Source organism: Atractosteus spatula, chromosome 5 (genome assembly GCF_055471065.1).
Source record: "Atractosteus spatula isolate fAtrSpa1 chromosome 5, fAtrSpa1.hap1, whole genome shotgun sequence".
NCBI classification, from domain to species: Eukaryota; Metazoa; Chordata; class Actinopteri; order Semionotiformes; family Lepisosteidae; genus Atractosteus; species Atractosteus spatula.
In genome coordinates, this window is record NC_142710.1 from 18872437 (window position 1) to 18900097 (window position 27661).

The 27661-nt window shown below is 35.7% G+C and overlaps 1 protein-coding gene across 1 annotated transcript; it reads right to left on the reverse strand.

The window, feature by feature from the left end:
* Positions 1–420: 420 nt before the first annotated feature.
* hectd2 (HECT domain containing 2) lies at positions 421–27661 on the reverse strand. Its single transcript, XM_088916321.1, has 21 exons — positions 27521–27661; positions 22784–22913; positions 20050–20176; positions 18458–18560; positions 17784–17873; positions 17415–17479; positions 16697–16742; positions 16092–16201; positions 15386–15534; positions 14061–14184; positions 13586–13682; positions 12675–12782; positions 12120–12252; positions 11628–11716; positions 9376–9534; positions 6334–6408; positions 5893–5980; positions 5612–5718; positions 2825–2940; positions 2090–2233; positions 421–1634 (listed from the first exon to the last, which is right to left on the reverse strand). The coding sequence occupies exons 1-21, from the start codon at positions 27605–27607 to the stop codon at positions 1514–1516; spliced, it is 2268 nt and encodes a 755-aa protein (XP_088772447.1). The 5' UTR covers positions 27608–27661; the 3' UTR covers positions 421–1513.

A 27661-nucleotide genomic window follows, 5' to 3' on the forward strand; every position in this document is an offset into this window, starting at 1 on the left:
ATTCTCCTTGTCCTGTCTTCTGTACTGTACATATTCACCACATACAGTAGTACTGAACTACTATTAGGCCTAAAATCACTTAAAACATCAAAATTACATGAGGTGCTTGTTCATAACATACCCCTAAATTGCTAATGTTCAAAAAACAATTTAACAACATTGAGCTACTCTATCTTTATGTTGTCATGGGTAATAATATTACATAACCATTGCACAAACCAGTGTCATTTTTACCATTGTACTGATGCTTGGTGGAGGTATGTAAGATTACATTTCAATGCAGCGTAGTTCTACAGATAAAATCACATATTAAATCTGTCTTTACTTATAGCAAATGTTTTATGAATATTCTTATTAAGTTTAAATAAAAACACACAAGTGACACAACTTTGTAGACATACATAATAATAGCAAAGACTATTTTAGAAAGTATAAAGCATTTCATTTATAAAATGTTACAAATCTCAGCATAAATAGCTGTTTGTCTAAAATTTGTATCAAGAATCACAGCAATCACTTTCTACCATAAAAATGATATCCTGCAGAGATACAGATTTTCTGTATACTAAACACTTTCTACAAGTTCAAATGACATTCATTTCTCTATTCCTCCCCCAGGAGTCTTAAACCCTATTTATTTAATTGTTTTTCCCTCAGAGCAAATCTGACAGTCTGCCTACCATTTTATCACAGAGCCAAACCCTGTCTTAGCTAGATTTAGTCATCTGTTTCCAAAAACAACAAAGTTCCCTAGTCTGTTTACTGTGGCACATTACTTCAAACATTGAAGAAGGAATATAGATAAAAGTTTAGGAGAATAATGCCTTTTCAGAAAAGCATTTTGATTGATTGCACTAAGAAAGATAAGGCAAAGGACTAGGCACTAAGGTTCTGAGTAATTTTAGAATCACAAGCTTGAAATAAAAAGTAATCGAGGCATTAAAGTTGAAAGACAGTTTCATTAACAGGCTACATGTAATGAAACCTCTGTTTTCTTATCTGTTTGCCTTCTAACTTTTAACATTCCAAAGCACACATGTGTTTTCTTATAAATATGCTTATGAGTCTCTCCAGAGACACTTCATGTCTCTAGTGAGGTAAACAGGAGTATCAAGCATTATTCCTGTAGACTGTAATCAGGAATCGAAGGTCATCATTTCAGCTATGCATCACCTCCCTTCTAGAAAAGGTCTCCCCCTTCATTCTGTTTATTTGTTGTGTGAAAATGACTGGTAAGAACCCTTGTCTTTTCCTTACAAGTAGACAGTGGAGGAGAAGCTATTCTGTAAAACAGGGCAAAAACCTGTAATTGGTGTGATTACTCAGTGTACAGTGTAGTCTACAATTAAATAATTATGTGAAGCTTCAATCTCTCTCCAAGGGCACTTAAAAAACATACAACATTATTACACACTATAAATCTTACCCAGCTTCAATGGAGTATAGTATTTCTAATGCTGGGATAAAATAAAAAATCTGTTTCTGGAACGTTCAAGCTTTATGCAGGTGGCAGTCACTCCAGGCCAAACCCTTCTGTGTTTGAGATAGCGATAGTTAACTTTTGTTTCAGTTCCTTCTTGCTTTTGTATGGTGGCAGACAAATCTGGTTAAAACAAGTGTGAGATACCGGTAACCTGAAGAAAAGACAGAAAACCAGTACATTATTATGTATCATTAAAATATTTTTCTCACAAGTAAATTTGTCTTCTGATGTTCTAAAGTTGGATGTGAAGTTCTGTACAATAGTTTTCCTCATTCTATTACTTACAAATTAGTTCTTTTACATTTATACACATCTTCCTTGTGAAGCTTCAGAACCTATTACTGCAGAGACATTCATTCAATTATTCCAGCTTCCTTCTCAAAGCTGACACAGGGACAAACGCAAAGAATGTTTGTCCTGCTTTCTAAATATCACAGAGGAGACAAAGGTATTTTTACATGTAAAGCTAAGTACTTTGCGCCTTTAACATAATGAAATGTCTTCTGATAATTATTTAAACTGCATAAACAAATAAGGTTCCTTGTAATATATTCCATAATTACATTAAGAAAAACTTTCACATAACAATGGTTACTAAAAAATTACCAATCAGTGGAGACGTCATTCTTAGCGATTTTAAAGTTTAGGTCAACCATTCCACCGACTGGAACTCTGTCACTGCCCGTGGCAAAATGAAGCAACTTTTTCTGTAGGTCCAAGGGGAATCCTAGCACAACATCCCAGAAAAAGCTGAAGGAAACAAGGACATCAGTCAAAACATTATTTCAGCCATTTTAACATCTAATATTTGGCAGGGTGTGGAATTTAGTGCAACTGAACTATAGTAAAAACCGATCAAATATACTGTTCTGAAGATGCAGCTGAACTGTAGAATTGTTTGGTGGTTTTAAAGGGAAACAGAATTTGATGAATGAGCACTTGTTTAAAGTTCAAATCTCCTTGAATCTACTCTCAACAATTAACAATGCTTATATTTATATAAAAAAGCTGATAATGTGTTACATGTGCTCTTAAATTTAACTATGTCATTAAAATGATTACAGACCACCAGTAATCTACTGGCATTCGGTAACAGTTCTTTCTGTCTTAGTGCATAAGACTTGTTTGTTAGGAGAAGCATGAATCCTTGCAGACTTGTAGCTCCTTTCCATGTCTTTTTGGTACCACTAATACTAAAGACGGATGGCAAAATATTTGTTATGTGAGTATGTTTCTTTAAATGCTACACCAAACTGCTAAAAAAGACCACTACTACTGTAAGCAATCATTCTGCGGCTTAGTCAGCTGAATGCCTTCACAGTGAGTCACGGCTGTGCTTACCGAATGGTTGGGTCTGACTTGCTGTAGCCTTCATACTGAGTGACTTTCTGTAAGGCACTCATATCTAGGTCTGGACTGCCACACACCAGCATCTCGACCTCCTCTGGCCTCAGCAACTGCAAGCCAGAAAAGAACCCACTTAAAATAGAAAATAAAAATGTAAACCCTCCAATTCTGAAGTGTTCTTTCTCTCAATCACAAATTTCCATCTCACTTATTGTGTGTGTTCATTTCTATAATGGTTGCTTTGGCCTAAAACAAATTAAGAAAGCTGATGAAATTATAGGTACAGTATGTGGATGACTCAGAACACAGAACAGTTTAGTTTGCTTATGTAAAGTGATGTGAATATTACACCACCACAACCTGTAGTCTCTGGAAGACAGAGTCTGAAAGATAACCTTCCCTGTTGTCTTCTTCTGTTATCAGGCAGTGTTATTGCTATAGGAACACTGCAAGACAAGGGTTTTCCTAATTCTCAATATGCAAAGATCCAACGCCACTGATCCCACAGCTTGGCAAAGACATGTTTCTCCCTCCACTTCCAAGACAACCCTTCTTACATTTGTTAGTATTGTTTTCTATCACATATAATGTGTGTATTTTTTATTTGTTCTCAAATGAGTCTATAAATGGATATGACAATAAAACAACTTAAATTTAACTAAACTTTAAGCCTGGCTTCTGAAAAAGAAACTCATCAAGTGGTCATGGCGAGATAAAACTCTAGGCACCAAGTAATTCAGAAAATCCTAGAGCATAGAGCTGAGTTGTTTCTGCTTCAGAGCTAGTTATTCAGGCAGTGGAAAGATAAATACAAGTTAAATAACAGAAGCCGTGGAGTTTAAGTCAGCTTTCATAGTCCAGTTAGAAGCCCAGGGAGTTCAGGGGGGTTAAGCAAAGAGAATTAAAAAAATATATTTTTCTTTCCAGGTTCTCAATTCTCTTTTCCATGATGTATACATACTTTATACAGAAAAGAAATGTATTTTTATTTAAAAAGTTTAATATTTAAGCCAAATATACAGTTAATACACTTCATTTTCTTTTTATAAAAACAACTTAAGGAGCTAAACAATCAACTAAACTCATGTTTATTCAGATTTGCTACACAAAGTCTCTGAATGAGGTCTTGTTGCAAGGGGGAGGAACCTAAACTCTGTTTCCTATTTTTTGGGCTTTTGTAAAACAGAACGAAAACACAAACAATGTGCAGTAAAATAGAAGGCTTATGTACATGCACTGCAAAAACTAACTGACATTGAAATGTTTTTTTTTTAATTGTTAAAATATTTCAGCTCACTCTGTCTGCAACCAGCAGAACCTACAGTAAAGCAAACTAACATATTACTAACGTATTAATATTAACAGAAATGTGTCACAGATAAATTTAACCTGGAGTTTTACCAAAACAAACACATTGTGGTTTGGGTCTTTAACAACTTTCAGTGATTTACATTGTCCGAGACAGCACACACGTAGTCTGTTCTGTACTGGGCCTAACTCACTGAGTGAAGTTACTGAGTATTCTTTTATTCCTGTGAAATGTTTTTGGAATATTAGGTCTATGTCTGCTATCCTTGCTAGACTTTCTCAAATATATTGACAGACATACAAGCATAGCTCATTATTTCTGAGCTGATACTAATAATAACTGTGGTGCGAAAAAATGCACTATAAAAAAGTGTGCAGCATTGACTGATACATGTTTGGAAATATATGTTTTAGTTATGTATCAGCATGAAAGCAAAATAGCAGAATCCCCGAGACACAAAATTAAATTGTACTAAACTGGATGTCTAGCAAAACAAAGAGACCCAGATCAAGGACACACTGAAAGATGCTTCCATGCTTCTCTTACCAGAGCAGTCCTTCGATCTCTGCCAAAACAGACGTAGTATGAGCACACTGGAATCTTTGTGTGCTGGCTGATTGAAATGCGGGAAGGGTCTCCCACTCAGTATTTCACCACGTTTAAATCTACGCTTTCTAGAGTTGTTTCATACGCATTACCCTAACCAACCTCCAATAAACAGATACTATATGAGCACGGAAGTACTGTAGGCCAAGGGCAAGCTAAGCACCGAAAAAGCTTAGTCAAGGACATTCGCACTGAAGAGCAGAGTTCCCTGTGATCACATTCGCACCACCCTTGGGAGCTCGGTTCAGACCCTGCTCACTCCGCAGAAGCTTTTCCACACTCCTATCGCTGCTCGTGATTCATTTAGACATTAGCTCAGCAAAAAGATCAATCAGAATTAAAAACAAAACCCACGGCTTGTGTTGAAGTTTCCTCTACAAGGCAAACCAAGGACTAATTTCCTTCTTTTAGTTGTGTTTTTTATCAAGTGTTTTGTGCTTCTTCTAGAGCCAGATTTATAGCTTTGCAAATCAATATTCAGATTTGACTCCAAGATTGTGAGATATATTTAAACACATCAAATTTCAATTAATAATACATTCCCATGCACAGCAAAGTAAACCATGCCTGTACTTGTATCTACATTATTGTCACTTGCCTTAGAACCTGTTTAAGAGGTAAAATCCTCCTAATTCTGAATAAAATGCCAAAAACTGCCTTTTAGACCACTTTCTAATTGAAATCTAACAACAAAAATAATTGAAGTACTGTCACTAACATTGAAATTTTGTATTTTCAAAATGCTTTCCATTTTATAATAGAAAAAGTAAGTTGAAATTTTCTTTAAAGGTTTCACAAAGGGAACCCTTGTATATAAACTCTTTAGAATAAAATTCCAACCATAAATCAATTTCAATTATACTTACCATCAGGGCATTTGAAGCACACACACTGTGGAACCCATAATAGAAGGCTGCAAACTGATTGTAAATGGATTTGTTGAGCAGGAAATCAATATACAGCTGAACGTATTCTGCAAAAAAAACATACAGGTAACAGCTCTTCATTGGGGAAAAGGCCAAGACATGAAAAGGCAACTCTCAGGCTATTATAAACTAAATCGGATTTTACAGATTGCAAATTTAGAAATAAAAGGCATTTCCTTATTTTCAATAATTTACAGTTAGCCACTCTGTAGCAGACTTACCTTTCCTGTTCTGATTCGTAACAGGAATTTTGTCACCCCCTGGTCTGAGGTTATAAGATTTTATAACTCCCAGCTCTTCTTGGTAAACCTGGAAATACACATTCCTATTATCCCAACTTTTTTTCTGCGATTCACTTAAAAAAAATACAAACTTCACAGTTATGGTAAATCAGAATACTTGTCTTGTCATTTTTCTCCAAATAAAAAACCTAACCTTTTAAAACACAATATTTTGGGGAATAAGTATACCTGAAGTCATTCCAGTCCACACTGGAGAATGTGGAGAGAATTTCACAGGTGAAACACTCCGTGATTCTTTATACCTCAGCTCTTTACCTCGCCAGGCTGAGGATCTGTAAAGAGTTTATGTTCTTTGCCTATTGACACAAACTTTACAAACTGCAGGTATTAAATTTAGCTAGCAAAGGTTCTATTTCTGACCTGAAATGTTGAATAAAAGTCCTCTTCAACGTTGCCTTCGTAAGCTAGGAGCTCTTCAAATCCATGAGCAAGCTCCTGAAAATTGAAAAACAAAAAACTGCAATTCTGTACTGCAAATATTATTAATACTTAAATCCATAACTTGAAATCTGGAGATTCATCTTCCAATCTCCAATACTAAACATTTTTTTCATATTTGTGGTTTTAGGTGAGTAACAAGCAGTAAAATCTCCTTACAAAAGACAAGACATGTACTGTATTCACAATAGCAGCTGGTGACATTGTGGGTCATCATAAGATCTTTTTGTCTCAATACAGACGAGGCTGTGTTTTCATGTGTAAAAAATAACTAAAAACGTATATAGATACCTGGAGCTACTAGGAGAGCAGATTAATCTTAATCTAAACTTGTATGCTGTTGTCCTTTAAATACTCAGAGTCTGGCACATTTGGACACAGTTGTTTTTAACTAAAACAGCTCACAGAGTTCAATTAAAATGGAGCCAGAAATACAAAGATGGTGTAAAAGAGGCCTTGCATTAAGGATTACTTTCTTTAAAAAAAATTAAATGACTCTGAAAATGGGTTCATCACAATTTTAGGCTCCATTACAAAGTATAAACTAGTTCAAGAAAGTTGCCCTTGAGAAGTGGGGGAGACAACACTTAATAAAGCTGTGACTGCTGGGAAATCAATTTCCTTTGGTAAATTGCTCTGTGATAAGCAGAGATATAACACACAAGCCTCAGTATTAGGTAGTAATAGCCTCCTTAGTTTTTGAGGCAAACCTGTGGGTATTGCTCCTAAAATTATACAACATAGATACTTCTTAATGGAATAGAAAATGCATATTTAAAAAGCAACACTAGCCAAAATCTGAAAAGAATGTGTATCTTGATCATACTGTAAATTATCATGTCGTAACATTTTCATTGGTCATCAGATTGTGTACAGAAATTACAGACAAAAACAGAATAAGAGAAAATACTGTTAAAATGTTAAAGTCTTATATAGCTCACATTCTTCATGATGACAGTACATTTCTTCTTTTTACTTTGTTTCTCTGACTAGGGTAGTCTGTGCAGAGGGTGTGTTTGCTATGTCATGCAGATAAAATAATCTACAGTATTATCATGAATGCAGAATATAAATTTAACCAAAAATGGATATAAAATCTATAAGCAAACTTACAAATTGGACCTTATTTTCTTTATACAGTATTTTCCCTCCTGAACAAGATCTTGTTTACCTGCCATGCCTGAGAATTACAAATGCTTAGTTTCCTCATCTAACCACATGAGGAAAATGTTCTTCCTAATGCAAGCAAGAGGAAGAAAGCAACGCCCTAAAGTATGCCCAATTCCCATGAAGCAGATTATCTAGCAGAACTGAAAATCTACTCCGAAGCCTAATGACAGTGATCTGAAATGTATGGTTTTATGTAGTTAACTGAATTTCTGAATTATTATCTTTAATACAAAACATTAAAGGGACTCCATTTACAAACATTTGGTAACAAAGTATCGTCTCTGGTTTATTAGTGTATTAAATGACTTCAATGAAGTCCTTGTCTACAGGATTATAAAAGCTTAACTAGAGAGACCCCTGGTGGCACAACACCATGTGATTCTATCCTTATAACTACTGTAGGTGTGCAAATTCACCAGCTGCATCAGACAACCCAAGAGAAGCTGGAAAATAAGTAATAAACCTCTAGTTTAATCAGACTAAAGAACGGTTTAGCATTCAGATCTCCAAGCATAGACTAATTATCACACATCCCAATTATCTCAACATGCTGGCTCAGCAAAAAGGCCTTTCCCTAACAGATTGCAAACCACATAGTGCCCTGCCGTTTGAGGAAACAAACATGTTTTGTATAACCTTCATTTGGAAGACTTGAGGAAGGTGAGAGAAAACCAGAGTGAAGCATTTGTTGCAGAACAAAAGCAGCATAAACTGTTTCCATTCACTATAAGATCAGTCTACAGTATATAATACTCAATAATTAAACCATTCTTGACAGAAGGATTTCTTCAACTGAGTAATGATAAAGAGGTCGGAAATGGATGTTGGCTTTGGATATGATATCAATGAAACGGCATTTTACACCTACTGTAAGTCTGAGCTCTTGGCAAGGCTAAGAAAGACATCTGTGAGAAATCTTACTCAGAGAGCATCTCAAATGTTTTCCTGCCTGCTATATAAAATTACAGTAATTAGATGTTGTGAGCTGAATAATTAAAGCTATACTGTTAAGTTTTTTTACACCACTTTCAACGAGTACCTACTCTAACATATCGAAAAGGTTCCTTTTCCTCTCTAAGCAAAACATAATTGCGTTTAAGCCCTTTAAGCTCTTAAGTACCTTTTCAAATTAACTTAATTATAGTATTGAGTTTGCCATCTCAGTAAGAATTATATGTCTCTCTCGTCAAACTTTTTTCTTCCTCAAAGCACATGGTTCAAACATGCTTGCTAAACAGCCTTAGAGTTGCTCATTGTTCCATGTTTCAGTGCAAGATGTTAAAGCAAGGCAATTTCAACCAAAGCAAGGTATTGTACCCAAACAGCTGCAGTAAAAATATACATTTGTATAAATGGGTGCAAATGTCAAGTTTCCTTGGATAAAAGTGTCACATCTAAATAAACAAACATACTTGACAGGAGCTCCAAGGTGGCTTAGTCATTGAAAGGCACTTGCTTGGAAAGTAGAAGTCCGGACATTGCAGGTCTAAGAATGGGTTGTGTCATTTCCCAATGAGACCAGCATTCCCCACACAGTGGCATGCTGAGATGGCTGGGCTGAACACACTGCTGCACACATGCTGGAGCGCAGTAGTGAGCCCTGTGGGTCACTGGGGAGACCTGCGTGTAGTCCCCATGCCAGTAGGAAGGTTAGAGCAGACAGACCTCTTGAAACTCCCAACTTATTGTGGTACAAGATGAAAAATATACGGCCATTTAAAAATTCCAAAAAAAGAAAAACTTTTACAATGAACCCAGCTAAATGCTGAAGGGCTCTCTGCATATTGCACTTACAGGCATTATCTGCTGCAGGTCGTTCAGGGTGAGAGCAGCAATTCCCACAGGAGTGTTCTGGTCGCAAGGCACTATGGGAGGACTCAGCAGCTTCTTGTAGCAGCACGGGGGAAACTTGATGTCCAGGGTGATGCTATTATACACAGCCAGACCCATCAGCTACAAGCAGCACTTGTTAAGAACAATACCAGGAAGACGATTATCTGGTATGAACCCAATTTTGTGGTAGAAAAAATAAAGTCAGACAGATTTTAAAGCATAAACAAGACACAAAATTTCCATGTAAGGGTGTAAACAAGTAATGATTTTCAATTCTGATATACTGTATAGTTTTTCTTTGTGTTCATACACAAATCACTTTTTTGTGGTAACTGAGATGCTGCCAGGAAAGTTTGTTGTTATGTTGAAGTCCACGTGGTGAAAACTATTGTGCTTGCATCAATTAATAACTGGTTCTGCTGATTTTTAATTGGGTTGGATTAATAGCTTATTTTTTCCTCAGCATGTATACAACATATTGAAGTAACTGCATGAAGTCTACTGGATCTGAAGAAGGGCCCTCTGTAAAATGCAAACAGCTGCAGTAGGGTTGTCAGCCACATGCAGGTATCTTGCAATGGAAGCACTTAAACTACACAGCTGAGGTGCTGAGGGTACTGGCTGTGCTCTAATATACCGTACTATAAATACATTGTTGCAGACCGAAGGAAAATTCCATGAGGACTGAAGTGATGTAATAAAAAAAGCCAAGCAAACCACAGGAACGTGGACCAACCAGGCAAATTAAAAACCTCCATCACAGCAGACAGCTTATATTACAATTCAAACCACACGCAGGATTCTATGAAGCAGGACTTGTTACATAGCACTTTCATAGTATAAGGCATATAATATACAGGTTATCAGAAGCAATACTGAACTGATTAGCAAGCGTTCTGAAAAGAGATTTTGCACTGGGATGCAGCGCAGAGCTTGAATCCCAAAGGCTTGTGCAAAAGCAATTACAAAAGGTGGCTCCAGGCTCCAGGGCTGAGCCACATCTGCTGTCACTGTGTCAGACGGGCCTGGAGATCTGGGTTTTTCATACATCTAGTAAGGCACTCATGGGATATCATTGAGAGGGAATTCCGGTTTTAAGTCAGCTGGCTTTATACAAACTCTGATTTTAACAAATTGCGATGAGCTTCATTTTTTCATATCATGCCAAACAAAAAAAGAAAAAAGAAAAGAAAACGGGTGGATCAGATATCATCAGAAATTCAATTTAAGAAAAATTCTGCATGTGCTTCTGTTAAATCAGGAGCACGATTAAATAATTTAAAAAGTACAGCACAAACAGTTAAAGTCTTCTGAAAAACCTGGGGGTTTGATTTGGCAGATATTTTTCTGGTATTTCAGTGTAGAGAGACTGGAGTGCTTATGCCCTGATCATTTCGTGAACAACTAGACTTTTTCTTACAGTGTCAAATTTTATCTACTGTTTTAGGCTTTCCTCTCTGATGTCACATTTTAGTTTTCTTTCTTGTTCTAAAGAATCATTCTTGTATTTAACAAACGCAGTCACTCTGACACTCATCTCTCAGTTGCTCCACACCCTGAGGAAAGGCAGAACAGCTGCTCCAAAACTGAGGTTTCCTCTTGGTGAGCATTCAAACTCCCTTTTTTATACAGGCTCGCCTTTGCCACACTCGAGCCAACTTTTTGTGCAAAATATTCAATGCAGATTTCTGTAAAAAAACAAACTGAAATTGGTTTGATCCTTTTTTTTGATTTAGGGAATCTACATTTACCCTTTATAACTGTCCCATTTTTAAACAAAATCCAATTACAACAACAATAAAAAGTAATTTATCAATTGTCCAAAACTTAAGAAAATACTCAGGTGCACTTAAATGGTCTCAAAATATTTTTCTAGCCTTTTCCCATCCTGTCAAATAGACTGTAGTTCATTCTAATTGTAATAAACACATTTGCAAGTACCAATATATACAGTATACAGCAAAGGCATTTAAAGATTGTGATGAACAAATGATTTATAATACTTGAATTGTGTCCTGCTAGCTACTATCACTGTAATGCAGTAGTTTATGCAGTTACATCACAAATAAAAGTAAATGGCCATTAAATAAATGCTTGCTCTCATTATAGATATGTCTCTATGTTATTCTGTGTATTTTACCATGTAGTGAAATTCATAAGAAATGTAATTGACATACTATAAACATCACTCCTTATCCAGCATTAAAGGATACAGTTCCTACCAGTCGAAATTCAGAGTAGTTGTCACACTTCCAGTTACTAAACCAGTGATAGTGGGACTCCTTCAGGTATGTAAACATACCTGTAACACACAATTAAAAAGAGTTTAATTAAAACAAAACAGAAAGGTTAAGCAATTTAGATTTAAAAATACATTTTCACTTTTGAATTTACTTAAAAGCAGACAAATTATTAGGTCACGAACAACTCAGATAAGAAAAAGCAACTTTTAATCTAAAAGCAACTGTGGAGACACTAGAATCGCACTCTAAATTTTTTTTAGTAATTCATTCATTACTACCTTGAACAGCAAACAGAATTGCCCTTATTACATCAAAATAATTCACTAACAAGTGTATTTCCAATTTCTTTTGCAAAACCTTGCCTGCTGCTTCAGTAAGGAGTTTTCTTCATGTGTCTATAGTGTAATCACTGACTCTGGGCCACACAGAGATTACTGCATGTGTGTATTTCATCGGCCTCACCATAGTCTGTGTGGAAAATCTGTCGAATCAGCAGGAGAAACCACTCCTTTGTCAAGCCACCCATGTCTAAACCTGCTTCTCCCACAAAGGTAACTTTCAGCTTCTTCTTTAAATCTGCCCTTTTTCTTGATAGCTGAAAAAAGTTAAACAATGAATTCAAATCTTAATTTCCAAATTAAGCAGCAACATTTACAAATCCTAAAAAGCGAACACAACGCAGCTGGTGTTTAACTGGAAAAAAAAATTCCAAAATGTCATGATGTTCTTATAAGCTATCTAAATGATTTTATAGTTTAAACATTAAGAAAAATGAGAACATGAAACACAGACAAGCAGTTGGAAGATGTCCATATATTTCTAAGTACTAGGTCACAATTGTGCAGAAAGGAAGCAGAGTTCTATTAACAAATAACACTAGTGTAGTTTTTAGATTACTGCATGTTTAACAAATTTAAATGTTTAGATTAAAGTGAAGATTGTTCAGCAGTAAAGTAAGCCTACTATTCAAAAGAAACTTCAAGAGCAAAAGAGTTTCATTGAAAGTAAAGATGTTACCTCATCCAGTGAGTCTCTAACTAGCTGCAATCGTCGTACTTTGATGTTGAGAAATAGCAGGTTCATGTCAACTCTCTGCCTGCGAGACACTTTGTCCACAAGGCTTTGCTGAAATAAGTGAAATATATCAGAATGTTTAACTCTGTGTATCAGGCAGAATTGATCTGGCAGTGTGCAACAGCTGCTGCAGATGTTTCTCTGGGTGAACAACAAATCAGCCTGGAACAGGCTATACAGTATAGTACAGTACACATGACATTACTAAAAAATACATTCAGATTAGGGCTTTTATACAATAGGTCACCATCCAATTCTAAAGCCCTGAAACACGTAAACTACAATTCCTAACAGTTGATTTTTTAAATTAATTTAGATCACTGGAAACAAAAATCTGAACACCCTTCTGCCTGTGAGGACTATGGTTCTCTTAGAATTGAACAAAACACTTGCTTAATTAACATTTTATTAGTTTTTCTATTCAAAGAAAGAGGTGAATCAGGGCGACTTATAAGATGTGGATTTGGAATCTCCAAGACCAGGATTGAGGGAACTCCAATTTACGCAACTGACCATACCTTCCACTCTTGAAATGCAGTAAGGGGATAAACAAAATGTTATTTATACAGACTTCACAGATTATTTACATTGCTGTTGGTCATAAACATTTTCCAATTCATCAACCATTTCATTCTATCTTGAAATACAGAGAAAAAGTATTTCTCTCTGCACATGCAATGTGCAGACCTTCGAAGCCACTCCACAATTTTTCTCCAGCCAGCTCCTGAATTATTGAATTAATGATTAGCAAGAATTTGACAATTAAGGAGCAGGTTACATCAAAGTGCTGAAGTGGATTGGAACAGCCACAGGTAAAGGAGCCCTGATATACCTGATATTTGATGGCCACTCACCCTGGCTATGCTTATCATCTGCTGCTCAGAATCTCTTTGGATGACCATTTTCTTAGCCCCTATAGAGAGAATAAAAGGGAACTGGCAGAAAGAGAACCTAGTGGGAGAGAAAAATACCAGGGAATCACATGCTGATAATGTGCTCAGTTGCAAAACAATGTTTTATTGTCATTCATTTGATTTTGCTTTATAGAGAAGAACAAAAACTGTTCTTTTTCAGTCTTTGGTTATTTAATGGTTAAATATCACAGTTCCAATTCTGACAACAATATTCTATACGTATGTTTACATAATACACAGAAAAAAAATACTTCAAACATTTTTTCATTTTAACAATTCCCTTTTAACAGATCATGCAACATTAAGAACACCAGAGGGCACTATCATTCTACCTTTTCAAAAAAACAATTAAAGATAAAAAAAACTGAGTAGATGATAACCTGCAGGTTTTGTTGTTTTTTTCTTTTTTGCTCACCTTTGTGAATTTCCATAGCACTGCCAAGTCTGATAGTCTTCCATGATGTCAATGTGGTCCAGGGATGAGTTATAGAAATCCGTGAAGGGAATAAGTGGAGGATTAGAAATGGTATTTGCGGCGTCTGAAAAAACAGAAACAAACTCAATTTTAAGGAAGCGGTTATGCTGCATGGTCTAGAGCATTTTAAAATAACAGAACAGAAAACTGGGGGCATTTGAAGAGAATGGCAAAAATAAAACATCAATCAGCCTTTATTGTGTCTTTTATTCTACTGCAGCTGCAAAGCTGGTGACAGTCTTCCTGACAAAAACAATATGAATTCACATAAGTAGTTTTGAACTCTTCTCCAAGGTGAAGAATTATTAATAAATTAAGAGGCACAGAAAACCAGCTGGAGTAAGGATCCTGAACAGCAACGTGTATGCTACAGGACCTATACCTATATTTGTTCCATGTGTGTTGGTAGAATAGTTGTACACATAGAAATGTATAAGATAAAGAGATAAGATAAAAGAGACAATATTAAAGTAAATCAGCTCTACTCCATGCACACTCAAGTAGAGTAGGCTTTTAGACATCTGCAAACTTAACATTTGTAAATTTGCTATTCAGTCTGGCTGACAGGTCTTGTATGAAAGAAACCGTAGAGGAGGATGAAACCAAGCAAAAGGCTGTTAACTGCAACTTTCAATTTAGCGGTGCAACAGAATAGGATTGTGCCACAAATCTAAGCAGTGACTGATCCTCTCCCAGCTGCCTATCAAAGTATGTGGTCTTGTTGGTGTACTGTAATAAACACTCCCAGTTCTGAGCTGGAGGTGTGGTGAATGACAAACTGAAGACGACTTTACAGCCTGAATGACAATTTTATTGCCTGTTTCATTACAGTAAGGTGTGCTAATCATAAAGGCAGAGAGAGAAAGTGCGGGCATCCACTGGATACAGAGGAGTGATTCATGTGGTTTATTTTAGCTGATTACTATAAATTTGTGATTACTGTTGTTTCTTTTAGTTGATCAATGTTATTCAAATCAGCTTAAAGTACTAATGCATTGGCTTTAATATTCACATAACGGAGGTTTACTCATGTCTTTTAACCGTACATACTACATACTGTAGGACATTATGCGACGGTATAGGGATGGACTAGTTATATGCGAATTTGGCTATAGGTGACAGTTCTCTGCACCAAAGCCTTGCGAATGTCAAGACACTACTGTATTTTTTTATGTGCTTCAGGACATGCATGTAGTGTAAATATACTGTACTTCTCCAAGAAGAGCAGAACAGGCACTGGTTCCGATAACAATCCAGACACTCACTGAGCAAGGAGAGGACTCTGGTTGCTGAAGGAATCCACCAGGCACACTTTACCATGGAGGGCAGCTCGTCAGGCTTGGCAGGGAAGAGACGCAGGGAAATAAACTGGAGGAGCCTGTCCACCAGCTGCTTGAATCTCCTCTGAGACAGCCTGGGGCACACAACATGGCAACAGGCTAGGAAATCAGTTACTTATCCCCCCCAGAAACATCAACATAGAAGATAGTTTTCCTTTGATTATATTCTCAACTGGAAAAAGCTTAATTGAGCAAACGTGTTCAGATTTACATTAAAAGGTCTGAATAGCAGTTTACTTATGTAGCAATGAAATACGTGCAGATTGTATGAATAGTACAGTTTATAACCATAAGTGAACATTTAGTACTTAGTGCTAATTTATTTTACTACTAGTTGAAATAGTCTGTTGCATCATGAAATTAACCAACTTGAAGATTTACCTCTAAAGTAATTTTATTTTTAAAATGCAAAACTCAAAAACATTTTGGTCTATTATCAATATTTTACTGTGAAGTTTTTAAAGACCCCAAAGTCAGTTTACATATCATTACATATCTTTTGACAACTGAAATAACAGGATGTCTTACAGCCATAGTATCCAGAATCTGACATTTATCTGAGAGTTAGAGAATTGATGGCGACTGACAATGTTAAACCTGTACAAGGCAAAGCAAATACAACTTGTCTTACTTTTTAAACCAGTGAACCAAGAAATGATGATCTGCCTCAGCCAAAGATGCCATTTGCCTCAGCAGGTGTGCATATATGACATAAGTGGATGTGCTTGTATACTGGGGATTCTGCATAATATAAAAATGCACAGATGAGTTTTAAAAGGACTTAACTGTATTATATTTTGAAAAACACTTTTTAGGACAAAGGGCTTGCTTGAACCTTTAGTCATAAAAATGCGATTTTTTTCTATTTCATTTGGGTATGCAGTTGGTTTATCAGTAGTAACTTTCCCGTCAGGTTTGTTTCTGCTCTGTTACATAGAGTTGTCCAGCTGGCACATAACCAGCCGCAAGTGAAACACGGGTGTAACCATTAGCATAGCACCACTGAACATTAACAACATTCAGAATTAAAACAAATTGCCTGGAGAGGTCGGCTAGCCAAAAGTACACTGAAATACATTCCCAGAGAAGATTAAGTGTACTGCTGTTTTTTAAGAAAAGTATGATAAGTTGCATCATAACTTATCATTCTTTTCACAAGATGGTTTTTGAAAATTTGTTAGTTTTCTAGAATCAACGTATCCGTGGCTAGAAATGCTAGTTTATTTTTAAGATTACCTGGAGAAGTATGAAGTAAGCCCTTAGGTCATCTTTTGTTCGTGGTCTAACAACAAAGACACAAGAAACCAAGTGACAGAACTGAACACGTTCTTTTGCCCGACACCATCTATAAAAGTTACTATAGCCAACATTTGAACCAGCAGTTTACAGGACTCCTCAATGTCACAAACCTTCTGCTTTTGTGAAAGAAAAACAGATGAAAAATAACTGCAGCAAGCTGGAGGCAAATGTTAATCATTGAATAAGGTGTGTAACTGGTACAGTATGCAAGAATGAAGCCTAGTCTTACTTGAATCAAGAGAAAAGGTTGCTGTTTATAGGACAGGTCATTTTTAGATAATGAAAAATAATTTTAAAAGTTACTGAACAATACATTTCTTCGTACTACCTTCTCTTTTTCTTTATCTTATCTTTTTATTTTAAGATTATCTTTTAAAATAACTTTTTAGTTATTTTAGTTATACTGTAGGTAGAAGCAGAGGGTGAAAGGCAGGACTCTGGGTGGGACACCTGTACATTTAGGGGCTCAAACACGCTGTATAATTCACCTTCATCTGAATTGAATTAACAGTTATATTAACAACATGACTTCTGTAAAATCTCTTCTCAACTTCACAAATCACCTTTAACTTAAAATGAACAATACACAATCAAATATAATAAGCAAATTACACTTTTCATTTTTAAAAGAGATGCTGCAACATTTAAAACTCACCCTTTCCATTCTCTTAATAAACTGTTAATTATTCCTTTCAGCACTGACTTTTGTATGTCTTGTGGCTACAAGAAGTTAAAAAAGAAAAAATGTTAAAGCAGCACAATAAGGTAAAATTACATCTGAAGGCCGAGCTAACTTCAAAGTAAAAAAATGCATCTAGTTACATGTAATTTCATGAAAAATTTAAAAACATATTTAAATAAAATGTTTTGACATAATATTAAAAATAAGACACATTTGAAAAAGAAACACTTTACCTGAAATATCTCAGTGCAAAATTTATAAACAGTGTCACAAGAACCAAAGTGATCAACATAGTGATTTAAATTCTGCCATAAACTTCAGTTGGAGCACTTGTATACTTACTGTATTGAGTAAGCCATCGTAAACAGCATTTACAAATCTGGTATTAATTCCTGGATCTTCAATAGTGTTAAATGGAGCATTTGGATCTTTCTGTAAGAAAATACAAGACATATGTTTGTAAAAAGGGTTATTTTTTCCTGGATATTCTAGAAAAAAGACCCATTTTAGACTACCGAAGTATGTTCTGCATTTAATTATTAGTAAAACAGTCCACATTAATTAAAACTGTTATCTTTCATTCCAACTTTTACATAGTCTTTGCAGTATATTTACCACTCACGTGCTTAAATTATTTGGCATCTAATGCAACTAAGCTCAAGAAGACTTGTAGAATTTTAAATTTAAATTTTCTTAGTTTTTTTTTTCTATGAATATGGCATAGGACTGTCACAGTTTCAATTTCATCCAGCTCTGTGAAGAAGAGGACCAAAACAGTCACACCACATGTTCCTAAATCACATGTAATTAACAGCCACAAATGCAGGCATTCCAGAATCAGAGCTCCTTATCAATCTCTGCTCGATATATCATGATTTGGTGCTACTTTCCAGATGTTATGGATGCCTTTGTTCATTGAGACTCAGACCTCCATATTCAGAAAGCAATGAATCTTTAAAATTGGAGGCTGAGTCAACATTTAAGTTCTTACAGAAGCCAACTCAAGTTTTATGTACCTTAAAGGCAGCATTCAGTTCCAAGAAAGAGTCAAAGGTAGTCACGTAGAAATCATGTACTGATTTCCAGTCCCCAGAATTCATCGCCTTTTCAATGTCCTCCCTAGAACAGAGTACATTCAATTCAAATACTTTTAATCACATTTAGAAGACGAGAGAGGTCAGTTGGCTTTAACTTACACCTCTTCAAGTGTAATGTTACATGCCGGCAGGGAACAAAATGTTTACATTTAACATCAAAATACCCGATTCTTTTAATTTAAAATAATGAGCATCCTTTTATTATGTATCTGAAGAAGTACAAATAGCAATTTTACTAATGTTTAACTAAGACTAAACCAGTTGCTCACAAATTATTTAATCAGCCTTCATGGGGTAAGAGATGTGGGAAAAGAAGGTCTCAGGAAAGGATAAAAAAGTCTACAAAGAAACAGGAAGAACAAAATACAGAGTAATCTAGTACCAGAGGAAGAGGAAGACAGGAGAAGCATTTCTCTTCTTAGGAATCTTTGTCTTTTTCCTATTACAGACATCAAAGAACAGATAATTCCAGGAAATTTGATCACCAAAGAGACCGACTCTACAGCTATATGAAAAGGACTGTTGACTTTCACTTGTTCAGTAATGGACTGTTTGGAATGGGAAAATGGTTTTCATTTGTTTAGCATCTGTTTAAGAAGTAATTCAGTCCTGAGAAGGGTTTATATTGGAAAGAATAAAGGCTATTTTGTAACTGTGTTTAAAAATGACAGGTACAGTATATTCCTTTGTTTTACAGTTAGTTAACATTGCAAGGGGACTCTTGATCAGAAATAAATCCAAAATATTGCCATAAAAAACTGTATAAATCTAAAAATTTCATTCTTAAAAACACATTGCAGAATATGCATTAAATTCAAGTATACATATTCTGCAAATTTTCATAGGATCGAGCAAAATCAAGAGGTTATTTAAAAGATGACAATTCACTCATAAAACCTAATGTATAATACTGTGTTCAGTTTTAGTAACCACAATATAAACAACACATTGCTGCTCTGGAGTAAACCTGTAACCAGGTACAGTACATTCCAGGCTCAAAGGGATATCCAGTTGTGACAGGCGTCTGAATCCTTATATTCTTCAACAGAGAAAACTAGAAAGAAAATCCTCAAAGGCTATGGCAATGTTAACCGTCTGTAGTAATAATAATAATAATAATAATAATAATAATAATAATTAAAAAACCACAAAAAATCCACTTCAGGTTCAGTTCTAAACTGGAGGAGCTGAAAAGTGAGGTCAACGGGTTCTGGGATCAGTGATCAGTTTAATCTGTAAACACTGCAAAACACCCTGCGGCTGCGATTTTAAGTGAAAAGCTGCTCATCTTGTTTTGGAAATAAAAAAGGGATGTCACAATTAAAAAATATGCATTGAAACAGAAGACATATTTTCAGTAGAACATGTAGGAATGTAGCCAAAGACAAAACTACAGTCAAAACGTTAAGTTAAGAAACTCAAAACTAACACAACCATAACTTTCCCAATCTTACAACTTCCAAAACTCTGCCATACACTGCGCATAATGTAAAATGAGTAATAGCACTCACTGGAATTCCTTTACGGTTTTTGTGCGGAGGGGAATGATGGGTTCAGGGGGAACAGGGGCCTTCACCTCTGGAGGAAGTGTGTCTATGGAGATCCGATGTTTCTGTCGGATAGGTGGCAGCTCTCTCGCTCCAATAAAAAACAAAGACCACATTATGACTTTTTTTTACAGTATGGTAACCTACAAACATAGTACTAGTGGTGATCTACAGTAAGTCAAGAAATCGGCACTATATATTTTTTTACTTTTTAAACTATTACTTTGGTTCAGCTAAAAAGCAGTTCGGTTTAGCCATTTTTAACCAGTGATATGAGGACATACAGTACATGTAGCGCTATAAAAAGTTTTTATAATTAAAAAAATATTATGTTAACACTGAGACTCATTTATAAAGCCGAGTACAACATGTACTGTAGCAAAACCGGGACTCTCTTCAAATTAAAGCAGCACAACCTGGAAGAATGAGGTACTCATGTTGTCATGGAAACATCTTCAGTAGAGAACAGCTGCAGGCTGCACAGACCAGACAGCAGGAACAATGACAGCCTTTCAGATGAGCCAATGAGCTGTCTACACTGATACCAGAGAACACCTGACAATCAAGTCTGTCCTTCAGCAAACATGACATGCAGTATCAGTTTAACATCTGATTCAATAATTCAACTTGGAAAGTTTTATAACAGAAGTCCCTACAGCACTGGCAAGCGGAAAAGTGTATGTTTCTCTCCAAGGGAAAAGGCTTTAAATGTGTAAACCACAAATGTACTTTTTAGATTAGAACTTGATAAAATGATTTGCTCTTAGTACACTGTGCCACTGCTTATGACATGCTGACAAATACTGCTTAGAGCACATAAAAGAGCTTAATTATTAAACCTTACAGTATCCAGATTCAGTATCCATTGATTCAGCTAGATCCAGTTTTCAACCTGGGAAGCTGAAGTAAGGAAAACAGGAACGGCAAAAGGCTTCATCTTTATAGAGCATTGTTATTACATGAATCTTAAACATAACCCCTTTCATCTACATGAAAAAGAAAACCAAACATCTGGTTCATACAGCAGCACAAATTAATTCAAAGTAGGTGAATGAGATACTTTGAAATTCAATTGAGTCATAATTACCACAATTACAACACCACCTTTGAAGCTCCTGGGGAATATAATGTTTTTTTTTTTTGTTTGTCCTAAGACTAAAATGATCAAATCTTAAAGTTTGTGTTCCTGATTGACACTACAGTATATGCCAAATGCAAAATGAAAAGCAAATTACTTATTAGGGTGTTTTTCCTCTGTTAAACAGCTCTGCAAATCAGCTCATGAAGGAAATCACTTTTGTACGTAATGAGATCCCATCAGAAATCTGTTTCTTCAAATGATCTGTTGTGCTCATGTGGCTCTGTTTCTCTACAGTCCTATAGCCAGTACCGGTTATACTGGGAACAACTTCCCCCTCCTGCCCTCAGGTATGAAGTCTCCTTGAAACCACTCTGGAAAGGGATCATTTAGGAAGAAACCATCAACCCTGACCAGCAAACTCCACACAGACAGGAGCTCCAGGCTGGAATGGAACCCAGGACCGAGAAACTGTGAGGCAGTAGTCCAAACCCCCATAGCAGCAGGTCTTTGGGAAAAGGAGGAAACCAGCACAACCACAGAAACACAGGACTAGCATGCAGACTCCACATAGACAGGCCCCAAGCCGGTATCAAACCCGGGATTCTGGAGCTGTGTAACAATACTGCTAATCACCATTCTGGCAATGACTTGTCTCAGTCTTTTAACTCAAGTCTTTTATTCACTTTTTGACCCATACTGATTATTTGCCAAAGCACTTGGCAGAAGCACAAAATAGAAATAAAACATTATCCAAAGGACTAAGAAATTACAGGGGCAACTTCATCAAGAAAATATAAATACATCTAAATGTGCTTATAGCTAGGAAACATTCTATTTATGATATCATGCTACTGTGCTCTGAGCTTTAACTATGAGTAAGAACTAACATAAGGCTCTAATTTGAAAGATGGTTTGAATATCTTTTTTGGGCATTGATGAAACAAAAAATTCAGATCCGCTGTATGACAACTGGCATTTTTTGCATTCAATTTACTGCAGATAGCCACATCCAATTCACTTTAAATAAAAGAAAAAAGTTGTTAGCAATTATAGTTAATACAATTCTCCAAATGGTATTTTAAAACAATATGATTTTGAAATAATCACTGAAATTATTACATTAAGATTAGATGTGGCATGAATTGTACTTAACTTGTTTTTAAGGACTTAAAAATACATACATTGCCTGGTAGCCATTCTCTAGTAAATGAGCACAGAGGGAAAGGGGTCCTAGAATTCAGTGTGCATTTACAGCAACAGTTCTTTTTGAGAGCCTAAAGCCTGTAATCTTTTATGGGAGATCATACTTTCATACCTTTTTCCAAAACACAGGCAGGTTAAGAATTTTAAGAGAAACAAATGTTGGTAGCATGTGCATTTGATGTGGTCATCACAGAAAACGATCTATGACATAGTTCGAAACAGCTTCTCTGTAATAAAGATGGGATAACAGGATCATTGTGACCAGTTATTGACGACTGAATGGATATATATGTCTCCAGGGGCATTTCAAATGTGTCAAGGTTTCTCAAGGCAGTGGTTCTGGCAAGCAGTGTCGTAACGCTCCACAGGAACACGGCAGGGACGGGCCCTAAGGAGCTGAAGAGTGTGACCTACCAGGCTTTCCGTTGGGGATAACAAGTTGCGCTGAGAAATTTCGGCTGCTCACTACTTCTCTCCTCCTGTTTACGGTCGAGATAAAACTGCTGAAATTGGGAAACTGCTGTTTTGTTCCCCTGTTAAAACCCTGCAATAGTAGCACAAAAGGACAAAAAAAAGTTCAGACACGCAGTTGAAAATGAAAGAAAATCATTTTGACAGAAATGAGAAAGAATCTTTTTGGATAATGTTCATATCTTGAAACATATTCAGAAAGCAGGGAATAAACCCTGGAAAAGATGGCTGCCCATCACAGAGGTCACACACACATAAACAAACGGGGACAATTTAGAGACACTGATTAAACCCAGCCAGCATGTTTCTGGGAGGGGGGAGGAAAATGGAGCACTAGGCAAAAGCCCACACAGACACGAGAAGAACATGCAAACTCCACACAGAAGGTCTTGCATTTTGGATTCAAACCTAGGATTTCAGGACTTGGGTCAAGAGCTGAGAGGCAGGAAGACTGAAATCCACACCACCCTGCCAATCAATTTAACTACTCATTCTCTCAAATTCCTGGGAAAATTAACTATACCAGAACACCAGATTTAGACACATTCACTAGAGGTTTTGCATTTACTATTTTTTTTCAACATTATAAATTTGAAGAACAATTATGACCTGTTAAAAAAAAAAGCTTTTCTTACTTTCTGGGTCACACCACACTACAGGGAATAGGTTCTATGATTTCCAAAAATATCTACAGTAGATTACTAGATGTGTTTTCACTTTGAAAAAAAATGTTATTTAACAATAAAGAGTCTACAATTTCCTTCTTGGTATGCTGAAAAAATATTTTTCTATGCATTGTATCTTTGTTGCACTATAGTAGAACAGAATTAATTTGATAATTGGTTCACTGTTTTTTGTGTAGTAATGTGTTTTATATGGTCTCTCTTATAGTGGCCCTGCAGAAAACAAAAAAAAAACACAAATATAACGACTGATCACTTTAGTTTGTACTAAATTTCACATGATATTGTTTTATTAAATTTTCTGAAAGTAATCTAAATAGAATGAAAATTTATAGTACGCATGTTCCCATTCATAAAAACAAATGAGAGCTTATTACTGTCTTTTCATAATACCCTGCGCCAGCTGCTGAGATCAAAATATAACCTGGTGCAACATTCCATATGAGAAATCACATTGCGTACCACGTAAAAGTCCTAAGTAACAAGTACGTTTCAGAAATCACGCGGAATCACTGCCCGGTGGTTTTTATAATGGCTGGAAAATACTGCTTTTTCTACAACATATGGCCCAGGATATTTTGCAGCCAGGACATTCTTTTGAAACGTACATTCAGCAACAGAAACGTTTAATTTTAAGAAACAACTAGGTGTGATACACAAGAGCTAGTCTTGATACAAAAGAGAGTAAGACAGTATATACAGTACGTTGACCTTTCTAGGTGTCTATTAAAAAATGCCACTTTAAAGACCCAATACTTTAAAGAATCCAATTGAACTGGGGGCTTTCACACGTGGGATATAAGATTTGCTATCTCGGTTGTTACCAGTAAACATGGACTCTTTGCCAGGATAAGCTGAGTGCCTCAAGTCCACCAGAAGGCTTTGACACTTTGACAGGTTGGACAGTGTTGAAGGCATATGGAAAATAAAGTTAAGCATATGCCAGACAGCTGACATGAAGAAACAAGGCTTCTTTCCCTTTACTAAAACCACGTGGAGAACACTTCCCTTCATAGGATAATCATTGCACTTGGTCACTCTTTCCCTTTAAAACAGTACGTCTGTGAAACAGGACTTTGTTTATAGCAGAAACAAAGTTTTTTTTTACATTTCTCCTGTTAAATTACTGTGTTACGCTTTATTTTACCCTTTTTTTTAATTGCTAGATGTTACTTTTTGTAAAACTACTATTTATCCTCCTTTAACTTCATGATAAGCTTACAATAAACACCGTCAGAAAAAACTTTATAAAGCCAGATATCAATTAAAAACATTGCAGAAATAATGCCTTTAAAGTTACAAAGCCTCCGAGTAGATGCTCAGCTCGCCACATGGAGCTTAAAACCAACTCCTTACTTACAAAATAATAAAATTATAACAGCTGATCTCCACAAGACCTCTTCAGATCTGTAGTTGTTTCTGACTAATTTTCTGAAAAAAAAATGTACCCATTACAGCTATGGTTTTTCATTCCCATTCAGTGAAAAATCATATTTATTTATTTGGACCATTCAATAAATTATGGCTTAGTACTGACAAGATGCCAGCGTGGTCAGAGAAGAAGACTCGGATTCACACCAGAAACTACCTTTCAGGCTGAAAAATCAGTCCTTCTGTACAGTCTAATTATGCACAGCAGACTGATGTTTTCAGTATTTTTGGTGTGGCTCCTGTCCACCAGATTACAACATTTCCTTTATAAAACTCAGCTTGCTGGATGAAAACGGCTCTGCATCACTCCACAGGCCTAGTGCTAAATCTTGCCAAATTAAGTTAAAGTGTCACCTTAGAGTTTGTGGAACAATTAAGCTTATCTCATTCTAACATTGGTTTAAATATGTTGTGTTTCCAAGTTTCTCCCTTCATCTACTACTTTGTGAAGATTAAACTGTATTTATTAGAAAAAAACTTGTACAAGTGGAAACCTAGTTATGACATTTCCAGACATGACTTAAAGTCTAAAAAATTATGTGTCCCACTGGTTTGTTAATTCACTTCCAACTTATCCCTATTACAGCTGAAATGCACTTAAGTGCAAATTTGAAGAATTGTTTCCATTAAAAATATATATCCTTCTGTTAACTATAAGGACGTCAGTAATTTAGACACCAGGTATTTTAAGAAGACATTTTTTTCCGAGATTCCAGCACGCTCAGGAAAGATGACCGAGCTTCACTTTATGGCCATAAAAACACAGATTTTGATCAAATAAATAGACTCACTGAAGTAAAAATATAACTTTTTAAGAGCTTTTTCCAAAGCATCACAAGGTGCATAAAAGAAAATGTGGTCATATATTTAAAAAAAACAATTTTAGTACTGTTTATGGAGTGTTACAGTAGGTTACAAGCCAAAAGTAAGCATTACTTTAATACAAAACTCTCGGTTTAAAATTTAAACCATTCAACTTTAATATTATAGCCAGGTCTTCCAAGAAAATGGCATGCGTAAAAGAATATTTACTATGTATATTCTTCAAATCAAATGTACCAGTCAAACAAGGACTGCTGGTTATCTGTTACTTTAAACCTTCCTGCCAGTGAAGTGTTTTATACCGGGTTGAAGTTTCCAAAATCACTCAACAGCTTTGATAAAGTAAACAGAATTCCATAGTAACAGAGAAAGCATGGAGTAAATATTTGAAGTATTTAGCATCATCTGACACAGTTAAGTTTGGTTTGACGTTATTCAACTAAATCTCACCTTCCTCCTTTTCAAAATATTAACTCCGAAGCAAAACAGATTCACAGTACAGTAAAAGTTTTGTTCAGAGCTTAAAATGCTTGTGTTAAAATCTTGCCTCATGTATTTTCATTGAACTATGTAAAATAGTTTTTTTAATGAATTAAAATATTGAATTTTAAAACAGTTTATTTAAGTCTGTCAAATCAGTTCTGAAACAATCACAATTAAAATGAAATCTTCCAGGTGTGAAACGCGGGGAAATAATTGATTTTGTCATGGTTTAAGTTTCAGTAGCCACAGGTTATATATTCCAAAAACACACCACATAAGTAGTGCTTTTTCTGAATCTTTGTTCTCCTTTGTTTTTCTTGGTCCAATAGTATTAAGAAAACATAACTACTCTTTCCAGTTCAATAGGTCCTTTATGTTTTTAAAAACTGGTAAACACGTCCAAATGATCGTTTTTAACCTACAATTTAATTAAATTTAAAAATGAAGTAATGCTAACAATGTTAAAATGCATGACAAACGCCAGAACGTTTAAGTATGTTAAGCAGGTGTGTGTGGGTTTAATATGGAATAAAGGGCTCTGTCTGAGATGGGTGAGTACTGCTTCACTCCAAGCTGTGGCGATAGCTGTCTTGGGAGTACTGTGATTAACTGGCCACTGATACACAATGGTAACGTGAACAAACGCTGCTGTCAATACACAACGTCATTCTTTCGGACAGTCCAATTTAAATGTAAAACGTATCAAGATTCACATCCCAGAAGAAGCAAATATTTATTTTAAATACTATGACGTGTATGGCATTTTTAGTTTTTTTCAATCATCTAATCGTTTTCAATATAACTGCATAGTCCAAAGTTACTTTTAAAATATAGTATGCAGCATTATTATCCACATGAATTTCTTAGTTTGAAAATGTGTACCTTCTTTGCTATTGGACCTAAATATTACTGAAATCTCTGAGTGGTTAACTTTTTTTATACATAAAATATACATAGATTAAACAAATCAAATCATGAAGTTCCAAGCAAATCTACATAGTCATATAAAAAACCGTTACGGGAAATTTATCAGTAATTGCACTTGTAGAATAAAAACAAAAATCCACCCAAAAATAAAGACAAACACTCAATAATGCATTTTTAGAAACGCAATTCTAGTTATTTATCTTTAGGCTTCCTTTTGAAAACGAGAGGACTTCACTTTCGCAAACGCTATTCCTCTTTTTGAACATTCAAGGTGAAATACAGTACATCACAGAACAAAAAGGAAAGAAAAAAAGAGCAAAACTACTGTACTCACCCCAGAAGCTGAAGCATTCAGAATTGGAGGCAGCATTTCTCGTCCTTTTCCTTCCTGAGAAACTGAATAAAAAGTGTCCTCATTCATGTTTGACGGCAATTTTTCAACCCTGGAAAGACTTGTTGAAAAGTCTTGCTCTGC

Bases quoted from the DNA above. Each gene is read 5' to 3' on its own strand.
- hectd2 (XM_088916321.1), bottom strand. From the start codon at position 27,607: ATGAATGAGGACACTTTTTATTCAGTTTCTCAGGAAGGAAAAGGACGA. The intron at 16,202-16,696 runs GTAATCTTAAAA...TATATTATGCAG, and splicing joins CTTACTTCATACTTCTCCAG to AATCCCCAGTATACAAGCAC. The intron at 11,717-12,119 runs GTGAGGCCGATG...TGTGTGTTACAG, and splicing joins GATTTTCCACACAGACTATG to GTATGTTTACATACCTGAAG.